The 17,886-nt window shown below is 35.8% G+C and overlaps 1 protein-coding gene across 4 annotated transcripts; it reads right to left on the bottom strand.

Annotated features, from left to right (window-relative positions):
• Positions 1-310: 310 nt before the first annotated feature.
• LOC113237252 (armadillo segment polarity protein) lies at positions 311-17,512 on the bottom strand. 4 transcript variants are annotated; one of them, XM_026473635.1, is made up of 16 exons: positions 17,400-17,512; positions 17,036-17,103; positions 13,815-13,939; positions 12,191-12,296; positions 11,212-11,422; positions 10,271-10,853; positions 8,567-8,713; positions 8,005-8,130; positions 7,318-7,488; positions 6,424-6,594; positions 5,926-6,123; positions 5,137-5,251; positions 4,644-4,798; positions 3,397-3,460; positions 2,051-2,081; positions 832-940 (listed from the first exon to the last, which is right to left on the bottom strand). In XM_026473635.1, exons 2-15 carry the CDS (start codon positions 17,070-17,072, stop codon positions 2,077-2,079), a joined length of 2,214 nt encoding a protein of 737 aa, XP_026329420.1. In that variant the 5' UTR covers positions 17,073-17,103; positions 17,400-17,512; the 3' UTR covers positions 832-940; positions 2,051-2,076. The 4 variants fall into 4 exon arrangements, with proteins under 4 accessions (XP_026329418.1, XP_026329419.1, XP_026329421.1 ...); XM_026473633.1 differs by lacking the exon at positions 2,051-2,081 and having other exon boundaries at positions 311-940; XM_026473634.1 differs by lacking the exon at positions 2,051-2,081 and having other exon boundaries at positions 311-940; positions 8,005-8,127.
• Between the last annotated feature and the right edge of the window lie 374 nt (positions 17,513-17,886).

The following is a 17,886-nucleotide window of genomic DNA, read 5'->3' as shown; positions in this document are numbered from 1 at the left end:
CGTTAAAAAAAACAATTTGTACTTGGTGTTCATCGAATAAACTGATATTGATATGAGGAGAACATAACTTCAGCGTTTTATAGAAAGGGCGAAAGCGCGATTTCGAAAAAATTCAGAGGAGCATTTTTTAGGTTTCAACGATTGTTCTAAAACATTTACGTCGGGTTTTAAAATTTAATTTTTGTTGTAATTAACTTCAACTTTTAAAACTGAATTTAAAACAGGACGTAAATAGTTTAAAACAGTCGTGAAAAACTAAAGTGCTTTCCGAGAAAATTTTCGAAATGGCGCTTTCGCCCTTTCTACAAAACGCCGACTATAATTATGCAACAAAGGTAGCATTAAAACATTCAGTGAAATTATTTTTAGAAAATTAAATTGTGTGTCTGGCATTGTAAAAACCATGCAGATTGCTCGGTACCTGTGAATGATCTAAATATAGATCTTTACATTACGAGCAATTTATATTTCTCTTTAAATCGCGCTACAATAGCTAGCTAACAACACTTTAGATGCTACCCACACGCCGTTCTCTATCTGTGAACATGGCTATTTAATTATATACTGGTCTAATATTCATGGTATAACATTTTATAAATCATCGTACATAATAATAGTACGTCTGCGTAGCCGCTTATTGTAATTACGTACAACCATGTACATACAAAAGTGGGATAGTTTTTACCATAGTAATGTTGTCCTGCTAGCTGTTGTTGCTCAATTTGTACTAGGTTACACAATTATAGATGGGAAATAAATCTGCCCTAAAGGTCGGTATCATACCAAGCCGCGACATTGTTGTTATCGTGCGGAGGTTCGGGGAACGCTAAGTCAGCTGATGTGGCCCCCGCTCCCTCTGCTTCGCCGATATCCATGTCCATGCCGAAGCCACTCCCAATTTCCAACCCCTGCATTGAGTCTATCGGTATTTGATCGTATCCTGGAAATATTTTAATATTGGTAGAATTGATTTTCAAACGGTGCTACTAAAGCGAAACATACACAACCGTACTAGTTCTATAACAAAGAGCTGCACTAAAGAACAAAAAATAAGGTAACTGTTCTCCTTCGCAAGCACGATAAGGAAATGTTTCAAAAAGTAATAAACTATTATTACACAAAAAGAACTGAATTAATAAAATTAGATTATGAAATAAAATACCTACCTACATTTTATAAGAAACATTGACAGTGACATATTACAACTAATTCATCAGGAAAAGGTTTGAAATTACTTTGGCCTATCTAGTGTTGGGTCATGGAAAAATTTATATTTTACTGATTTTACTGAATATTTTCTCTATATTTTTCTGCATTTGACAGTTAACACATGTCAAAAGTTAAAGATACTAAACGAAAACAATGGAGCCATTAAAAAATTTTTTAGCTATGTTTCTATTTTATGTTTCGTTCTCTTTTTTCGCTATTGTGTAATTTGAAATCTCGTTATACTGTAACTTGCTTCTAGCTATACAATTTTATTTTATAATTCATGCTAAATAAAACATCAAACGATATATCTAAACATAGAACATTATATGAGCCTTAGATTTATATATACGTATTTTTCCAATTTTTTAGATATTTTTCTGGATTTCCACTTCTTAAAATTTTTCGGAAAATTACTCAATATTACGACGTTTACCTTCCAATGTCACGTTATTGTGTTAACTGACAGAGGGGCCCAGTGTCTTATTGATAATAACATTAAAACGACTATTTCGTTCTTTCAAATTGGGGATCGAACATATTGTTGTAGTAAGCGACTGAAAAACTTAACTCATATATTTAAAATCCAAAGCAACATAACACATAAATACTCGCATTATAATTCCTATTTGTCATAAATAGGATATTAGTTAATTGTGCAAAATAAGTTAGTAAATTCGAACAAAAAACAAAAACTTGCCCTTAGCCGAATTTCAAATGGTCAACAAAACATTCAAAGAAACTAACATCATAACGTGTTAATACCGACATAAACAAGCGCAATCAAATGCATAAAACATTAAATGATATTAGATAAAACCTTAAAAATAAATCCCATCACCTGTTTACTGGTAAATAGGTCCCAGTTTAAGCTGCGTGTAAAGAAGAGAAACATTATACAAACACTGTTCAAAGTAACAATCACCATTAGTATATAAAAGAGTTAAATATTAATTTCTAACGGATATAATTATATTTTTAAAATAACTATAACGTAGATATTCATTTCTTAAATTTACCGAAGATATAAGTATGAAGTAAAAAGAATGTTCTAGCAGCTAACAATGCAAGTTCCGAAAATGCATGGAGTTTGATAAAATACTGTTCAAGTAGGAAGCTGCAGCACTATGGAATTCTAGCATTAATGCTTTTCAGGAATAGTTTTGATTCCCGTTTTGCGCTAACAAGCAGGCAATGAGATTGGGTGGATGGTTTTAGATGTTACGTTTGAAAGCAGAAAAATAGTTTTATCAAATGTATATTGATTTTTATTGAATATCATAATGATATCCATTTCATTTTTTTGTGAAATTACTCCATTAGTCTGTTATAATTATTAATAAAAAGATCGAACACAAAAAAATCCTTCGACCTGAATTCGAACTTGTGTCTGTGCCAAACCAGGGGCACCGCTCTACGAACTGAGCTACAGAACGAGTCAGTAAAACATAACAAATTTGTCTAAGTGTTTGTTACGGATCTTTTGTATTGGGTTTTTACGGAGCTTATCGCCGTAATCGAGGTCTGTCAGAGATCTATGAAGCTTCTCATACATCAAGGTATACTTTTTAAAAATTATACCTTATACATTAGTCTTATGAGTTCGCGGTAGCTATCGGAATTAGTTAACTGAGTTTAAATCATAGTCTGCTGTCTAAATAAGACAAATTTAATAGTTTATTTAAGATTATTTCATAATTTGAGCCTTATAGAGTAATATTTCATTAGTCACGCGTGCAATTTTGATATGGCAGTTAGTTTTTATATAATATTTAACAGGAATTATTAAAATTTAGTAATTAACTACTAGGCATAGCATACTTCATTTCCCCGTACCGGAAAAGTTTAGAAAAACTTTAACTTTAATGCTATTTATTTTGTGCCAAACCAAGAGCCACGGTTTGTGAGGTGAAATTGACAACATGCAGTGAATAGAAAGTAGTACATTATTATCTGTGATATAGTGTTGCACTCCGAGTACTTACGATAAATGTATCGATATTATCGTGACGTTAAGGAGACGACACTACTTAACAAGCTTATATCGGTATGCACTCGATAGTATCTACTATAAATAGTTTCCAATGCAACACTACTTTGACGGATGCATGTGGTTGTTCTTATACTAAATTAATAACGTGGCGTGTTGTTAGTCGTTCAAACATGTGTGAAGTCTAGGATTCTTACCTTGCTGGTACGACGGTCGTGTGCCGTACAGCCCTTCATATCCTTGCTCTGGCCCGAGCATATCCTATGGGTAATTAGGGTGAAAAATCAAATACAGGAAAGTAAATGCGGAACAAATTAAAATAGGAAACAATAAAATTAGGAATTGGAAACAAATTAATTGAACTAAAAAGATGGATATGGGCCAAAGATATACGATTGACTGATATACAGATAAATGTAATGGCCTAAACGGCTATTATAAGCTGACAAAGTATTTTTTGTTATAATACGACCTAGATTTAGAGCAATGGAGACTTGAGTGGCAAAATGATTGAGATCACATGACATTTTATCAATCACCGCAATTTAAACTCGGTTACAGCTTGATCCTTTTTGTATTCAGAATAACACTAATGACCATACATCAAAACAAATGAATTTTTACTGGTTTTTTATAGTACTTATTTACTTCTTTACTACTCATTGTTTGTGTTTTTCTTTTGGTTGATTCTGCATCTTTACGTTGAGTTGTAATGAAAGCTTTCTATTTTAGTATCAAAATTTAGATATATCTTATTAATTTTGATATGGATTCTTCAAATATTTTTTTAAATTAAATTTAAATTCTTCGTTCAAATAACGTCAAAGGTTGTCTCAAACAAGTTAAAATCCTTTATAAATATTATTACTTCTGACTGCCCACAGGCTGACCTAAGGTGCACCACTTTTTTAACTGCCTCCGTGGCCGAACGGTTACCATGCCGGACTGCCATGCAGAGGTCCTGGGTTCGATTCCCAGGCCGGGAGAAATATGTGTATGGCCTACATTTATTTCTCTCGTGAGTTTGGGTGTAATTTGTGGTTGTCTATGTGTGTGTCCATGGCACCCGCGACACAGGGTTTCCCTAGTGCGGGGCTATGTTGAGTGTGTACGTGTACGTGTACCACACTAGTCCTCAACACAAAGACAGACCTACTACATATCGCCAGGTATATTATGAGAGTAGATGATTTCTGCCCGAGGTCATCAGATATTAAAACTTATTTTTAGATTTTAGTTCAGTCCTTTAACGTTCTTCCATACATTTGTCTTGTAATGAAAAATTCGTAAAAATATCAAATTTCAATGCCAGCCTAAAAACAGACGTTTGCTTACATGCCAGTAATCAAATAACAAGTTGTTTAAAGCTACCTCGAATCGTTAATCACGTATACCCAGCGACAGTACGAGTGGACTGGGCGGGTTTCCAGAATTGAAAAATCACCTGTAAGTCTGGTTGCATGCCAAGATCGCTGGGCCACATTTGGTGGTCGTCGCGGAACAGCGAATTAGTCAGCTCCATGGAGAGTCTCTTCTTGTAATCATGAGGCTTGTCTTCCGACATGCGGAACAGTACTGCTGCTGCGTATGTTGCGACGCCTGTAAAGATTGTTTAACATAAATATTAAAAAATAGTCTTACTGTATAATAGTAAAACTGTATTGTCAACATTGGCATACATATCGCCCGGGTGGCTTTGTATATAACAGCCTGTGTGGATGATGTGTCAAAGAGGCGTTACGTTATGCATAGTTAAATAAATCAAAATTGCTTGAAGCTCAATCCATTGACAATGTTTTTTTTTATTGTAAATTATACGAATAACGGCACTAATTGGACAAATAAAGATTCAATTCCGTGTAATCCACCCAATAACTCATTTTTACACCCGTTTTCGAATAAAATCACTTTATTAAGATACGGAGATTTATTATTACCTTCGTTACGTGAATGGAGTAGCTCGGTAAGCGGAGCTGTGGCCCCTTCGGCTTCGATCATTTCGGCCCCTTCTTTGTCGGCTGCCAGCTCGCAGAGTACGCCCGCAGCCACACGCTGTCAAATAGACAAATTCTTAGGTACACAAAGATTTTTTTGAATATAATATCAAGTGATGGGACGAACAAATCGTGCGCCTAATGGTTACCTATCAGTAGTCCGAAATGACATTTTACAGAAATAACGTTTGGTCGAAATTTCATAACCTCGAAAGTAATTTTGAGAGGAAAATGTTTTTTTCTTTTAAACCTAACTTAACCTAATCTAACCGAACCTAATCGTGTCTTTGCGATAAACATTCAACATAATATGCTGAAAGAACAACTGTTTCGTTATAATTCGGTTTTCGGTGTAATGAAAATTCGAAGAAACGTTATTTCGGAAATTTTCGAGTTTGTGATAGTTTACCGCGCCTAATGGTAAGCTACACGCCCATCCATAACAGTTGCAGTGCTACTCAGAGCTTTAAATCGCAAAGATCTGAGGGGCACTGCCCCTGCGCCCGACACACTGAAACATAAGTTGACAAGTTCCATGTGCCTGTAATTTCACCAGCACCCTTACCCTTCAAAACCGGAACACAGTAATGCTGACTAACATTACTGCTTGACGGCAGAAATAGGCAAGGTGGCAGTACTTCCCTGGACGAACTCTAAACAATAAGCACTATCGTTTACAAGTTTTATGTCAATGAACTTCGTTGTCTTTTCAATTAGGAAGCCTCAACTCACCTGTATGTTCTCGATTTCATTGAAAAGCAGCTGCACAAAAATCGGTATAACGTTCTGCTGGCGAACGAGCTGGCGATTGACCCCCTCCCTCGCGAGGATGTGCAGTGCGCCCACGGCCCCTTCGACGATCTCTTCCATGCGCACACCGTCGGCGTACGCGCCGCCCGTGCCGGTGCCGCCAGAGACAGAATTGCGTTGCTAGAAATTAGCAAATGTTAAAATGTATTTCTATAAGTACTTCGATTCTTGAAGAATTAAGTTTTTAACTAATTTGTAATAGCCATAAATGGTCATAATTGTCTAATATATCACATACAAAACGGCAGTTAAAAGTTAAAGTTAAAGTTGTGCTGTTATGGCACATAACGACTGGAACGGGAGTTTTGGAACTACTGACGACTACCAATCCAACGACTGTTTAGTCGCAAACCATGGTAATCCACCAAGGCTTTGAATTTGCCTGCAAAATGAATATCAGAAATAGGTAGTAAGCCTCACTCTCTGTGTGTCGTTGAACGCGCGCATTAGCAGGCGCACGAGGTGGTGTACGGCGCCGTTCTCGCGCAGCGGCGCGTGGTTGGCGGGGCACAGCGCCAGGTTGCGCACGAGGCCCACCACCGCCTTTACCAGCGGCCAGCGCGACGGCGGCTGGAGTAGCTTCACGATCACCTGCAATGCCACAATATTAGTCTGTATTCAAATTTCACATTAGAAACATACAAAATAGTAGATTGTACAACAAGTGCATAAAACGCGTCATTTTACCCGAGACGTGGATACTTAAGTCGAGGGTAAAATAGGTTTTATGAACGAGTTACACACTCTGCTTTTCACTTCGATCGCGAGGAAATTAAACGGCAATATTAAAAAGAAACGATTATTTTCTATACGTGACTCAGGTCGGACTACATAATGCTCTGTTATATTTTACAAGCTTTTATTTTATTTCGCATTTCTATTTCTTATAACTTATTAGAATTACTATTGCCTATTTTTTTAATTTTGTAATATAACACGGATTAAAAAAATAAAAGTAAAACTTTATTTTATAAACTTCTTCAAGTTAAAAGTTAATCTTGGACACTAACTACTAGAAACAATTTCAAATCACTTTTGGCTCTCAGAATACAACGTTGGTGTTTTGTAAGCGACAATTCGTAAATTTGTAAGTGGAGTTTTAGGTTTAGCTAGTATTAAAATTCAATAAACCCACAATTGATTTTAAAACAGCGACGTAAATATTTTAAAACAGTCATTGAAACCTAAAACTTGCTCCCTATACATATCAATAAAATGTCGATTACGCCCTTTATCCAAAACACCGACTATAACGAAATAAGAGAATCAAATAAATACACTAGGATTTCAATGTGAACTGAATTAGAATCTTACCGGCAGTCCATAGTGCAAACGGACAGCATTTTGCGCCATCTCGCTTTCCACGTGGCGAGATGTGAGATGGCGCAAAGCGCACACCGCGGGTTCGGTAATCTCCTCGCGGTCACCGGCGGACACTACGGTGCGGACGAGGGCGTCCACGCCGCCAGCCTGGCACACTGTCACCTGTCAAACAATTTATTAATACTTATTGTAGGATAAATTTAATATCAAGCGGCATTCAGCTCCATTGCCAGTCTGATTAGGATAAACAAAATTGTTGTTTTTTTTTTTTATATTACCAAGTGACGTGACGGGACGAACAAGTCCTGCGCCTGGTGGTAAGCGACACGCTTTTAATCGTAAAGATCTTAGAGGTACTGCTACTGTGCCCGTCATCGTGAGACATAAGCTAACAAGTCCCATGTGCCTGTAATTTCGCCAGCACCCTTGCCCTTCCAAACCGGCGCACAGTAATGCTCACAATACTGCTTGGCGGCAGAAATAGGTAAAGTGGCAGTACTTCCCGAACTTTTTCACAAGCTCTACCGCTACTCAACTGTCTAAGTTAGTTTACGACATACAATACTTCGATTTTACATGACGTACATGTTATGGCGAGCGAAAAATCGTGGATAACTACATTTCTGTTATGTCATGTTTATGTCTTGAGATACTAACACATACTTGTACTGTCCTTACCTTGTTGCGCTGGTTGTTGCAAGTCAAGTTGGAAAGGATTCCCGCAGCACAGGTCACGATGTTTACGTCGGTGGAGGCTAGCACCTGCACCAGGCTTGACAGCAGACCCTCAAGGCCCTCCACCTGCAACATTTTAAGGTTTATCGTGAAAAGATGCTAGTAATGTAGAGACTATGTCCAGTACAAATAGTACATACGGACAATCGAATTATGCAGAACGAAAGCAGTTCGTTTTCCTTGTCTGAAATATATGTATATTCTAACATTTCAACCTCACAAACGGAATAAGAAACAAAAACTTAATTCTTTTTTAGGTCCATTATTATTATAAAAATAATTTACTAATTTCATAAGTGACATTCTGATGTTAACGTGAAAGACCTCTCCGCTCTGGTAGACAACGGAATTAACAATACTACATTAAAGTTGAGTCTAATTTGCAACCTTTTACAAATGCAGAAAATTGGTCGACAGTATCATAAAACAGTATGAATGGAGTATAATAATATGACAGCCAAGGTACAACTATTTCAACGTTTTACATGAAAATTAGCAAAGTTACCTTAGTGGCAGCATCAGACAAGTTCCTCAGAGTCCAGAGGCAGTTCTGCACGAGGCGGCCGCTGGGGTTCCCGAGATGCATGGCCAGGGCTTGCATGCCGCCGGCCTCTACGATCGCTGGCTTGTTGCTTGAGCATACTGAGAGAACCTAATGGATACAAGTATCAAGGTTAGGTTAAAGTCTGTTTGTGATATTACATGTATGAATGTAACATCTATAGGTAATGAATACATCGTCGGTGTCTTTTTAGAAAGGCCGTAAGTGATATTTCGATAACTTTCAATTTATTTAACTTTTGATGCATGCGTCTGAAGTTTCGTAATTGACATACAATCATAGACAAAAAATACAATGCTCCCTGGATTCTTTTACTTTTTAATTTTAGTGAAGCGATGTGCTCTTTAGCTCCGATATTTATCGAGCCAACCATTGACTTACAATTATATGGACGTCGGGTCCGCGCTAAAAAGTGTCCGCACTTGAAAGGCGCTAAAATCGTATACAGAGCGCGACACTCCGCTTTAGTCTTCATTTGTTCTACGGACAGCGCGATACTGCGATGACATAACAATTTAAATTTCGAATAGGTTGACTTGGGACATTTTTTTCGTGGTTTTTGTATTAGATTCGTCCATTTATTTGTAAGTCAATGGAGCCAACAGATTATGTAACAAAAATTATTCAAGTTGATAAATTTTGGTACCTGTCTAAGAAATTATAATGAAATGAAATAAATTATACATAATTATAATACATTTTTAGTGTTTATTATAATGAATTGTCCGATTCTTCTCCATATGAAATGGAATCATCACTTGAATCCTCATTAGCATTAATTTATTAATTCTTATAAATACACAAATAATTATCAAACGCAATATCACGATCCTAATAAAACAATATCTTATTTTTGAAACCGCCACATTAACGATTTAAACTTCTCCATAAATAAAATCGATTGTTATAAAAAAACGAACTGGAAACGCATTAGGACAACATTAATTGATTAGAAGTCGAGCTTTCGAAAGTTAAATAAATCGACTCATCCACAGAACAAAGACCTATTTGCAAGATGCTGTTTATTCTCGGGACATTGTACATTTTGTTTGTTGTTCTTGACTTCGGACATCTACAGTTAAAATCGACTGTTGTTCGATTTTATATTTCCGAAACGAAATAATAAATTCATAAAAAATCTGAAAACAAAGGTGTTTTCAGATTTTTTATAGATAGATATAGGCCTTTTGAATAACGAGGATTAAGTTCTAACCTCTTTTCGCTGTATAATCACATCGCACTTTGTTCTTCGGATGAGTCGAAATGGTTGGACGGAGTAAAATGGTTGGACGGAGTAAAACGGCTTTTAAAATATTTACGTCCTGTTTTAAAATTCAATTTTCGAAATGTCGCTTACGCCTTTTCTACAAAACATGGATGATCTATATTTGAACAAAGTAACAGGGCGATTTGTGAATATTTCTTTTGTGAATTGTAACAATAATATTTCATCCAACTTAGAATAATTATACCTCCAAAATACAAACTCTATTCCGAAACAACTGTTGCCAAACCCGTATTTTGAAATAAATGGTTTCCATTCTATTCTAATTCCAGCAGTGAAACATAATGTGGATCGATGTTGAATAATAAAAATGACCAGAGTTTTTAGTCACTGAATTACTTATAGTTTGGTTAGAGACTTACCTTCAGCACCCTGGAGGTGGTCCACAGCAACTTTTCATAGTCGTAGGAGCGCATGATGCGCACCAGTTCGATCGGTCCTTGAGAGGCGAGGATGATAAGTTTCGATTCCTGGTTTCCATACGCTAAGATTTGCAAGCAATCAGTCACAATTGCGAGGAACTTAACATTGTTCCTCTGCAACAGAGCTACCATTTTCTGAAGACCTCCAGCTAGACGTACGGCCATCTTGGAACCATCTTGGTGCAACAGAAGGTTATGCAAAGTAGTGATAGCATAGAAAAGCACAGATTCGACTGGGGAGCTTAGCAGCTTGACCAAAGCGGGAATGCCTCCGCTCTTGAAGATAGCCAGCAAACCCTGACGATGGTGCGATAGATTATGCAGGGTTCCGACTGCTCCTTTGGTAGTCTCCAAGTCATTGGAGTTAGAAATAGCGCGCACTAAAGCGGCGACCATCTGAGGTGAGTTCATTATGGCATGGCGAGATGCTTCCTTCTTGGAGAGCTGGTGCACCATCATGGCAGCTTGAGACACTACCACTTGATCTTCATCATTGAGGAGTTTAATCAACTCCGGTATGGCACTGTAAATCACAAAATAGTTAGCAGAAATCATTCCTAAAAGTGATGCACAACTCGTAATGGACATCATACATAAAAAATAATAAGACACACAAGTTAATTAATATGGTTGACAACTTCATCATTGTCCACAATGAAAATATTTTGACACCTTGGGAAAGAAAGTATATTATCTCATTCATATCATGCTATATATCATACTCATTATACCAACCAACATTATTTATAAATCTATCCACAACTACTCGAGTACATTGTTTGTGAGAAGTTATTAGAATATTGAATAATTAATGATTATTAATTTAAAAATTTAATTTAAACATACATTCTATACACAATAACCTGAAGAGTTCAACTTACCGAGTTGCCAGGTCAGCATCATCCTGATAATTGATAAGGTTAACAACAGCGTGCTTGAGCATCTGCGAGGGTTCAGACAGACGTTGGACAGCCGTGGGCTGCGCTGGATCTAGCTGAGTGGAGGGTATCTCGATGCCTTCCTCTAAGGTTTCAGGAAACATGGCCGCGCGGACGCGCTGAGAGCGGGTCTGCGATAGCTGCTGGTTCATGTCTGGAAATAAGAAAAAAAATTAAACATTGACTTTTACGATGATGAAAATAACTTAAAAACGAGTTTGACCTTCAAAATGAAATATCAAATCCTAAATATCATATCATAGCCTACGCCCGCTGCCGTTTCCGTCACGTCACAGCCGCGGAATCTCATGATTAAGGGTCACAAATTGGTCCGAAACATGTCCAGCAAAAATACGACTTAAACACGTAAGTTATTTAGTTAACTTAATGTCTGAGTCTCACAGTGGTTTTCTATTAAAATCCTAAATATTTCTAAAACTCATTTCTAGGGTTTTCAAGTCCTGGAAAAAGCTCAGAATGATTCATAATTCCTAATTGATTTGGAATGTACAGGGAACCTAAACTTGCACCATGTGACATTCACGACTTATTTGAATTTACAGTAAGTGGCATCCATCAGGTGCAGCTAGTACATTCTAGATTATATTTATTATAAAATGAAATAAAAACATCGCAGTTTTTACTTCATTTGGTGAAAACCATTTAAGTTAAATTATTTTTACTACAGCAATTTCAATAATAAATGAAATTTGCATTTTTTTTTAATAATAATGGTTTTCAAATAATTTGGCTAGTATTAATTACATTTGGCAATAATGGATGATAAGATATTTCATGTTTAAGGATATATTTCCTTTTAGTGATGTATCTATTACTTTGAACACAAATTCTATTAAATAGGAAATTCAAAACCAATGAGTGGTACCTGAAAGCATTTTACAAATACAGTTGAAAATCTTACCATCAACTTGCTCTTGAGTAAATCCCTGAGCAAACCCCTGGTCCAAATCAAACATAAGCTGGTCTCCCTCCATCTCGTCATCCTCCTTGCCAGTAAGTGATGGCACCTAATGAAAGAATCAGTATATTAACATAAATTGTGTAAACAAAATGATATACTGCTACAAAACATGCAATGTTGAGTGTGTGCGTTATTTAAAAAAAAAAAAAATGAAATCTTATGCTTTTTTTGCAAGAAACAAAAAGAACGAAATTTGGCACTCAGATTTACAGACCTGCCTATCTTCAATAAAACAACTTAACTTATTAACATTTAGTAGTATACATCTTTCATGTCGATGGCACACAATGACATGCCTTATGAGAGCAGAGATTATTGCTACCAAAGAAGCATTACAATATGTAGTGGATAAATTGTCAAATGAGCAGTTAGTTGTTATTTCAACTGACTCAAAATGCGTGCGCTCTGCGGCACTTGACTCGGTGTGTCTCGGGTCATCGAGGTATGCGGTAGCCTATAAGGCTCTCCAGTTGATCCACAACATACACCGCGGAAGTGTGGGTCTAAAGCTCCAATGGATTCCCTCCCATGTGGGATTGCGCGGAAACGAAGTAATTGATGTCCTTGCAAAATCAGCCGATGAAAAAGGTACTGTATTCGACTGTAGGCCTTATGCCACCGAGATTATTCTACTAATTATGAAAAGACCTCTAGAAAAATGGGAATATCATTTCGGAGAACAGTTAGTGGATAAAGGCCTTGGAATAAGGTACAACAACCAAAAAAAAGAACCATCCAGAGTAATCCACATTGGGTACTCTGGTTTGATCCTGTCAATATTGTAAGAATATATTTTATATTAGCTTTTAGACTGCATTCTGGTCACATTCCAACTAATAAATTCTTTCATATGATGGGTTTTAAACCATCCCCATTGTGCAGTACTTGCAATAAAATAGAGGATCTGTATCATGTATTGGTGGAATGTAACCGTCACGTAACCCTGACGGGTATAAAGTTTGGGAATGTAAGTTTAGGCAATGGACACTAATTGTTGGCTCAGAGAGCCTGTATGTATTGGAGCTCTAAACTTGTATAAGTTTTTGAATATGTCCCTTGAGTAGGGAACCCAGTATTCCTCCCATGAGGCTGACATATTCACTCAAGGTGGCTAAAGCCTCAATAAAAAGTAGATTAAAAAAACGTTTAATATCAGCGCCTTGCGAAAGACTCCAGGGAAGTACTGCCACCTTACCTGTTGCTGCAGCCAAGCAGTAATGTGAACTTGCTGCGTTCCGGTTTCGAAGGGTACTGGTGCAATTACAAACACATGGGACTTGTCAACTTATGTTTCAGGATGTCGGGCACATTGGCAGTGACTCTGAGATCTTTGTGATTTAAAGCTCTGAAGTGGCACTGCAACTGTTAGGGACAGTTGTTACCACCAGTAACACGACTTGTTCGTCCCGGCACTTACTATTATAAAGAAAAAACATCCTTCCTTTTAATTTAATTGATAATAATTTTGTAGGTTTGTAATATAAGATTCTCAGCATGTTAAACTTGACATTTTAAATACAACTCTATGTCGTTAATGATAAGAATAGCATTCATGACAATTTACCTGAGTCGCAGCTCCAGAGTTGATGCCTGAATCCACCAGGTAGGAGTTCTGCTGCCACAACAGTGTCTGCTGCTCCTTGCTTGGTGCCATTGGTACATCTGACCCACCATAATTGCTGTGCGACACTAAAAAAATACATTAAGATTAGCACTGTTGGAAAACATTTTTGCACACCTTCTGTAGGTTGTCTGCGATTGTTTCGAATTTTGATTTAAATTTTAGTATTCCTTGGCACGACGACTTAAGAATCAATACATTACGTTCCTCATAACGATAACTTGGTTGTTTTTATTTTTGTCCAGATTTTGTGGGATAGAAGACTCCTGCCTTCACAATGGTTATGGGCTATGTTCCCACAGTATTTCCACTAGTTTAGTTTACGTGATTTTATTAAGACTTTAGTTTTGTGTGACATTATAAATTTTAATATTTAAGAAAATATAATTTTACGAAAGTGACGCAAAATAGTTCTTCATTCACTGACATAGTCATGAGCAGGGCAGCAATGAAATTATTATTAATCGACCTAAACATGGAAATGTCATTAAATGTAAATGGGTTTTCAAAGAAAAAGTTGATAGAAGTGGTAATTTTAGAAAAAAGTAAAGCTCACTTGGTTGCAAAAGGTTTCACTCAGCAATATGGTGTGGATTATATAAGAGACTTTTGATACTTTCATGATACTTCACAATATCGAATCATACTTCATTACGTAAACCATTCCCCTGAAGGATAAAGTGGACAACTCGATTTATTTGTGCTAAATAGTGTGTTCCACTGCTTGCGCTCACCATGCTGACAACGCACCCAGCCCACGAAACGTTGTCTCATGTTTCTAAATTGTCTAGTCACATTATCAAACTAACTTGTAAAGCAAACCTAGTATATCAAATATGTATGTATATAATAGAAACTTGTAGATTTATTAAACAACACCCTGACTTTTACACTAACACTGACGACCTGCCTCAACGACACACTTTTAGACCACGCAATAGATTGCTTCTGCCACGATCTCGGCTACACATACACAGCTCAAGTCCCCACTCGATGTCGGTGAGGATATTCAATGAGCTCCCGCCCATTATTAAAAACGAGGAAAAGTATTCACTGTTTCTAAATAAATTAAAATTACATCTTATTAATAAATGCTATTACAATTTAAATGAATACTTTGATGACAAATAAAAATAATAATATTATAATAAATTTGAATAATAAATAAATGTTAATTATAGACTATAAAGTTATGCTACTGTAATCTAATTAAATTCAAACTTTCAAGTGACATAATTCTACTCATAATGTGACGTATTTCTTTATTATTATATGACATTTTTTCTTTATATTATTATTTGATAAATAACAATTTTAATTAATAATTGAAACCTCGGCATACCTCTGCTGTTATTGTTATCCCTAATAAAGGGCTCATATGTGTAGCATTATATTAACTCTAAGACATGTTTACCATATGAATGCAATAAATATATTGAGTATGTAATATAAGTACCTATAGTGTGCTCCTATCCATTTTAAACAAAAAGTAAACAACCGTTTCGTTAAAATTCTAAAGCAATCACTCAATAAACCAAATAAGTAACACTGTCACATATATTTCCAAGATTTCGACTTGGTATCTCATCACTTTTGTCACCAATATTCATTTGATTGGCAACATAAAATCGTATTTGAAAAATGGTAGTCCAAAAGTGAGGTTATTTTTCATCTATACTTCTATGACTTGTCTATTGGTTGCATAGTGCTATAAGAAAAAAAACATTCATTGAATTTAAGTTTTTGTAATCGATTAGTAAATCGAAAATTTCAATCGCAATCGAACGAGTATCTAAGTGTAAGGATTTGAAAGATTCCAAATTAAGATTTCGGGAATTTTAAATATATGCTTTTATAGGTTATGTATTTTCACTATTTTTATGTAAGAAAAATCGCTAGAATGACTAAGTTAAACATTGATTCATTCAATTGAATGAATTCATTCATTAATCGATTTGAAGTTGACATTACAAGTAGCCATCACTAAATGGTCTATGGTCAGGTCAGTGACTTATTTGTTTATTTTTTGTGTAAAATTGATTGAAACAAAGTAAGCATTTAATTGTTTTGATTGTTATTATTGTAAGTTTAAGTTGCATTTTTATAAATAAAATAAATAAATAAAAAAATTGAAAAATACAGTATAGGTATAGAATGTGCCTAAAATTTTGTTAAATTAGTTCTGGGTAGTATGCTCAGATTCTTGCGCTGGTACAGTCAAGAGCATGTCAAGCATGACACTTTGAACTTTGGACCGTTCTTATTGTAAGCGGCATAGAGTTGGATTTAAACCTTAAGTGTCAAGCTTGATGTGCTCTTGACCCGGTTCATGGTGTTCACAAGTTTGGTATCAGATAATTGGTACGTTAAAGTTCTTGTGAAATAGATAGCAAATACAAAGAAACCTCATGAAAATAGTACTCATTCGAAATCACGCAATATGACACATAATGTGATGAGCCGCCTTGCATTTTCAGTAATAAATGGCCTTAGCTTAACGTCTGACTGACTAAAATGTATTATGCAACTCTGAAACCAGTATTATACTAAATGTAATTTCCATAAATCCTTGTTGAAAATTTCAATTATAAAATGCCATAATACTTAATATTTTTGTATTCGAGACCTTAAAGAACAAAAATGCAATGTTTATAGCCATAAACATGTGTCCGAGTATATGTATGATTGTAAGAGTAACTGTTTAGCTTTGTAAATTTTTTACTCCTTGTAGTCAAAGAATTGCAATTAAACAAATGCTAAGGCCTATTTTCATGCTTGTACTATCACTATAGAAAGCTAAATATAAAAAAGTTCAATTCATTATCCTTAATGGTTTTTTGAGCTACAGCTGCATGTATGTAATAAACCATTGTAAAATGTATTGAATAAAAAAAAAAATGATCACCTGATGTCAACAAAGGCAGTAAAATAGGTCATAGGAATGGAAAGCTGAAAATTACCTAAAATATATGTGATTTGATATGATGCCCGTAATATTATGATTAATACAGTCGAAAGATCAGATTCTTACAGTGCAGTACAGAAAGTAGACAATACCTATACAGTGAGTCACGATATCTATCAGGTACTGTTACTATAATGTTACCTATAAGTACGTATTGTATACATATGATAAATAATATCTAAATATATATATTACTTACTTGTGCGACTTTGAGAAGTCGGAATCTGGTAGCTCATGATTTAGAGGATGCAGCTATGCACCCTGCGTCTGCGAGAAAAAAAACGTATGTATGCATCGATCTTCACAGAATGCACCACCATTACGTATTGATTCACGAACAAACAAACATTTACAGAAGAAATCAGCAGCTTACTTAAACATTTCAAGATGTATCGTGTTTTAAGCAATCCAAGAGTTTATTTTGTGAATATAACAAAATAAACAAAAGTGGTCCGGGTGAACTAATTACCACACCCGACCTAAGACTAATCTGCGAGGTATAGTAAGATGTTTCTCATGATTATTAACTGCTTATTATGTATATTTTAAGTAAAACAGCTTACCTTATATATTATAAGACGCAATTAAATGGTTTTACAACGTTTTAACGACAATTCCAAAAATCCCAAACGCAAGTTTTACACGGCCACAGAATTTGACAAGACAATATGGCGTCTGTTCGGTATTTGTCGCTCTCATACGGAATCGTTCGTACATTGTATTGCGTACTCATTTTTCAATAGAATTTTGTATATAGCTATCTCCTTCACTCTTCAAAGCTCAGTTATGCCAACGTAACAAAATTAATCGTCAACAACGAAACGGTTCGTTACTCGCATTTTTTATGGTTTAGAAGATCAAAACGAACAAAAAGGCGTTATCGAAGAAAGTTCTCCAGAAATATGAACCGGATAATTAGATAGCACCCAGCCTTTCAATACCTCTATTCTACACTTAGAGTGGTTAAACACGGCGACTTTTAGCAGCGATGCAAACGCGCGTTCGTGAAACGCGCCATATCATCGCTATAACTTGCGATTTACAAGCGAT

Source organism: Hyposmocoma kahamanoa, unplaced genomic scaffold (assembly GCF_003589595.1).
Source record: "Hyposmocoma kahamanoa isolate Upper Pololo Valley unplaced genomic scaffold, ASM358959v1 93, whole genome shotgun sequence".
Taxonomy (NCBI): Eukaryota; Metazoa; Arthropoda; class Insecta; order Lepidoptera; family Cosmopterigidae; genus Hyposmocoma; species Hyposmocoma kahamanoa.
Note: the sequence above shows the minus strand (reverse complement) of the source record. Positions and strands in the feature narration are given on the sequence as shown.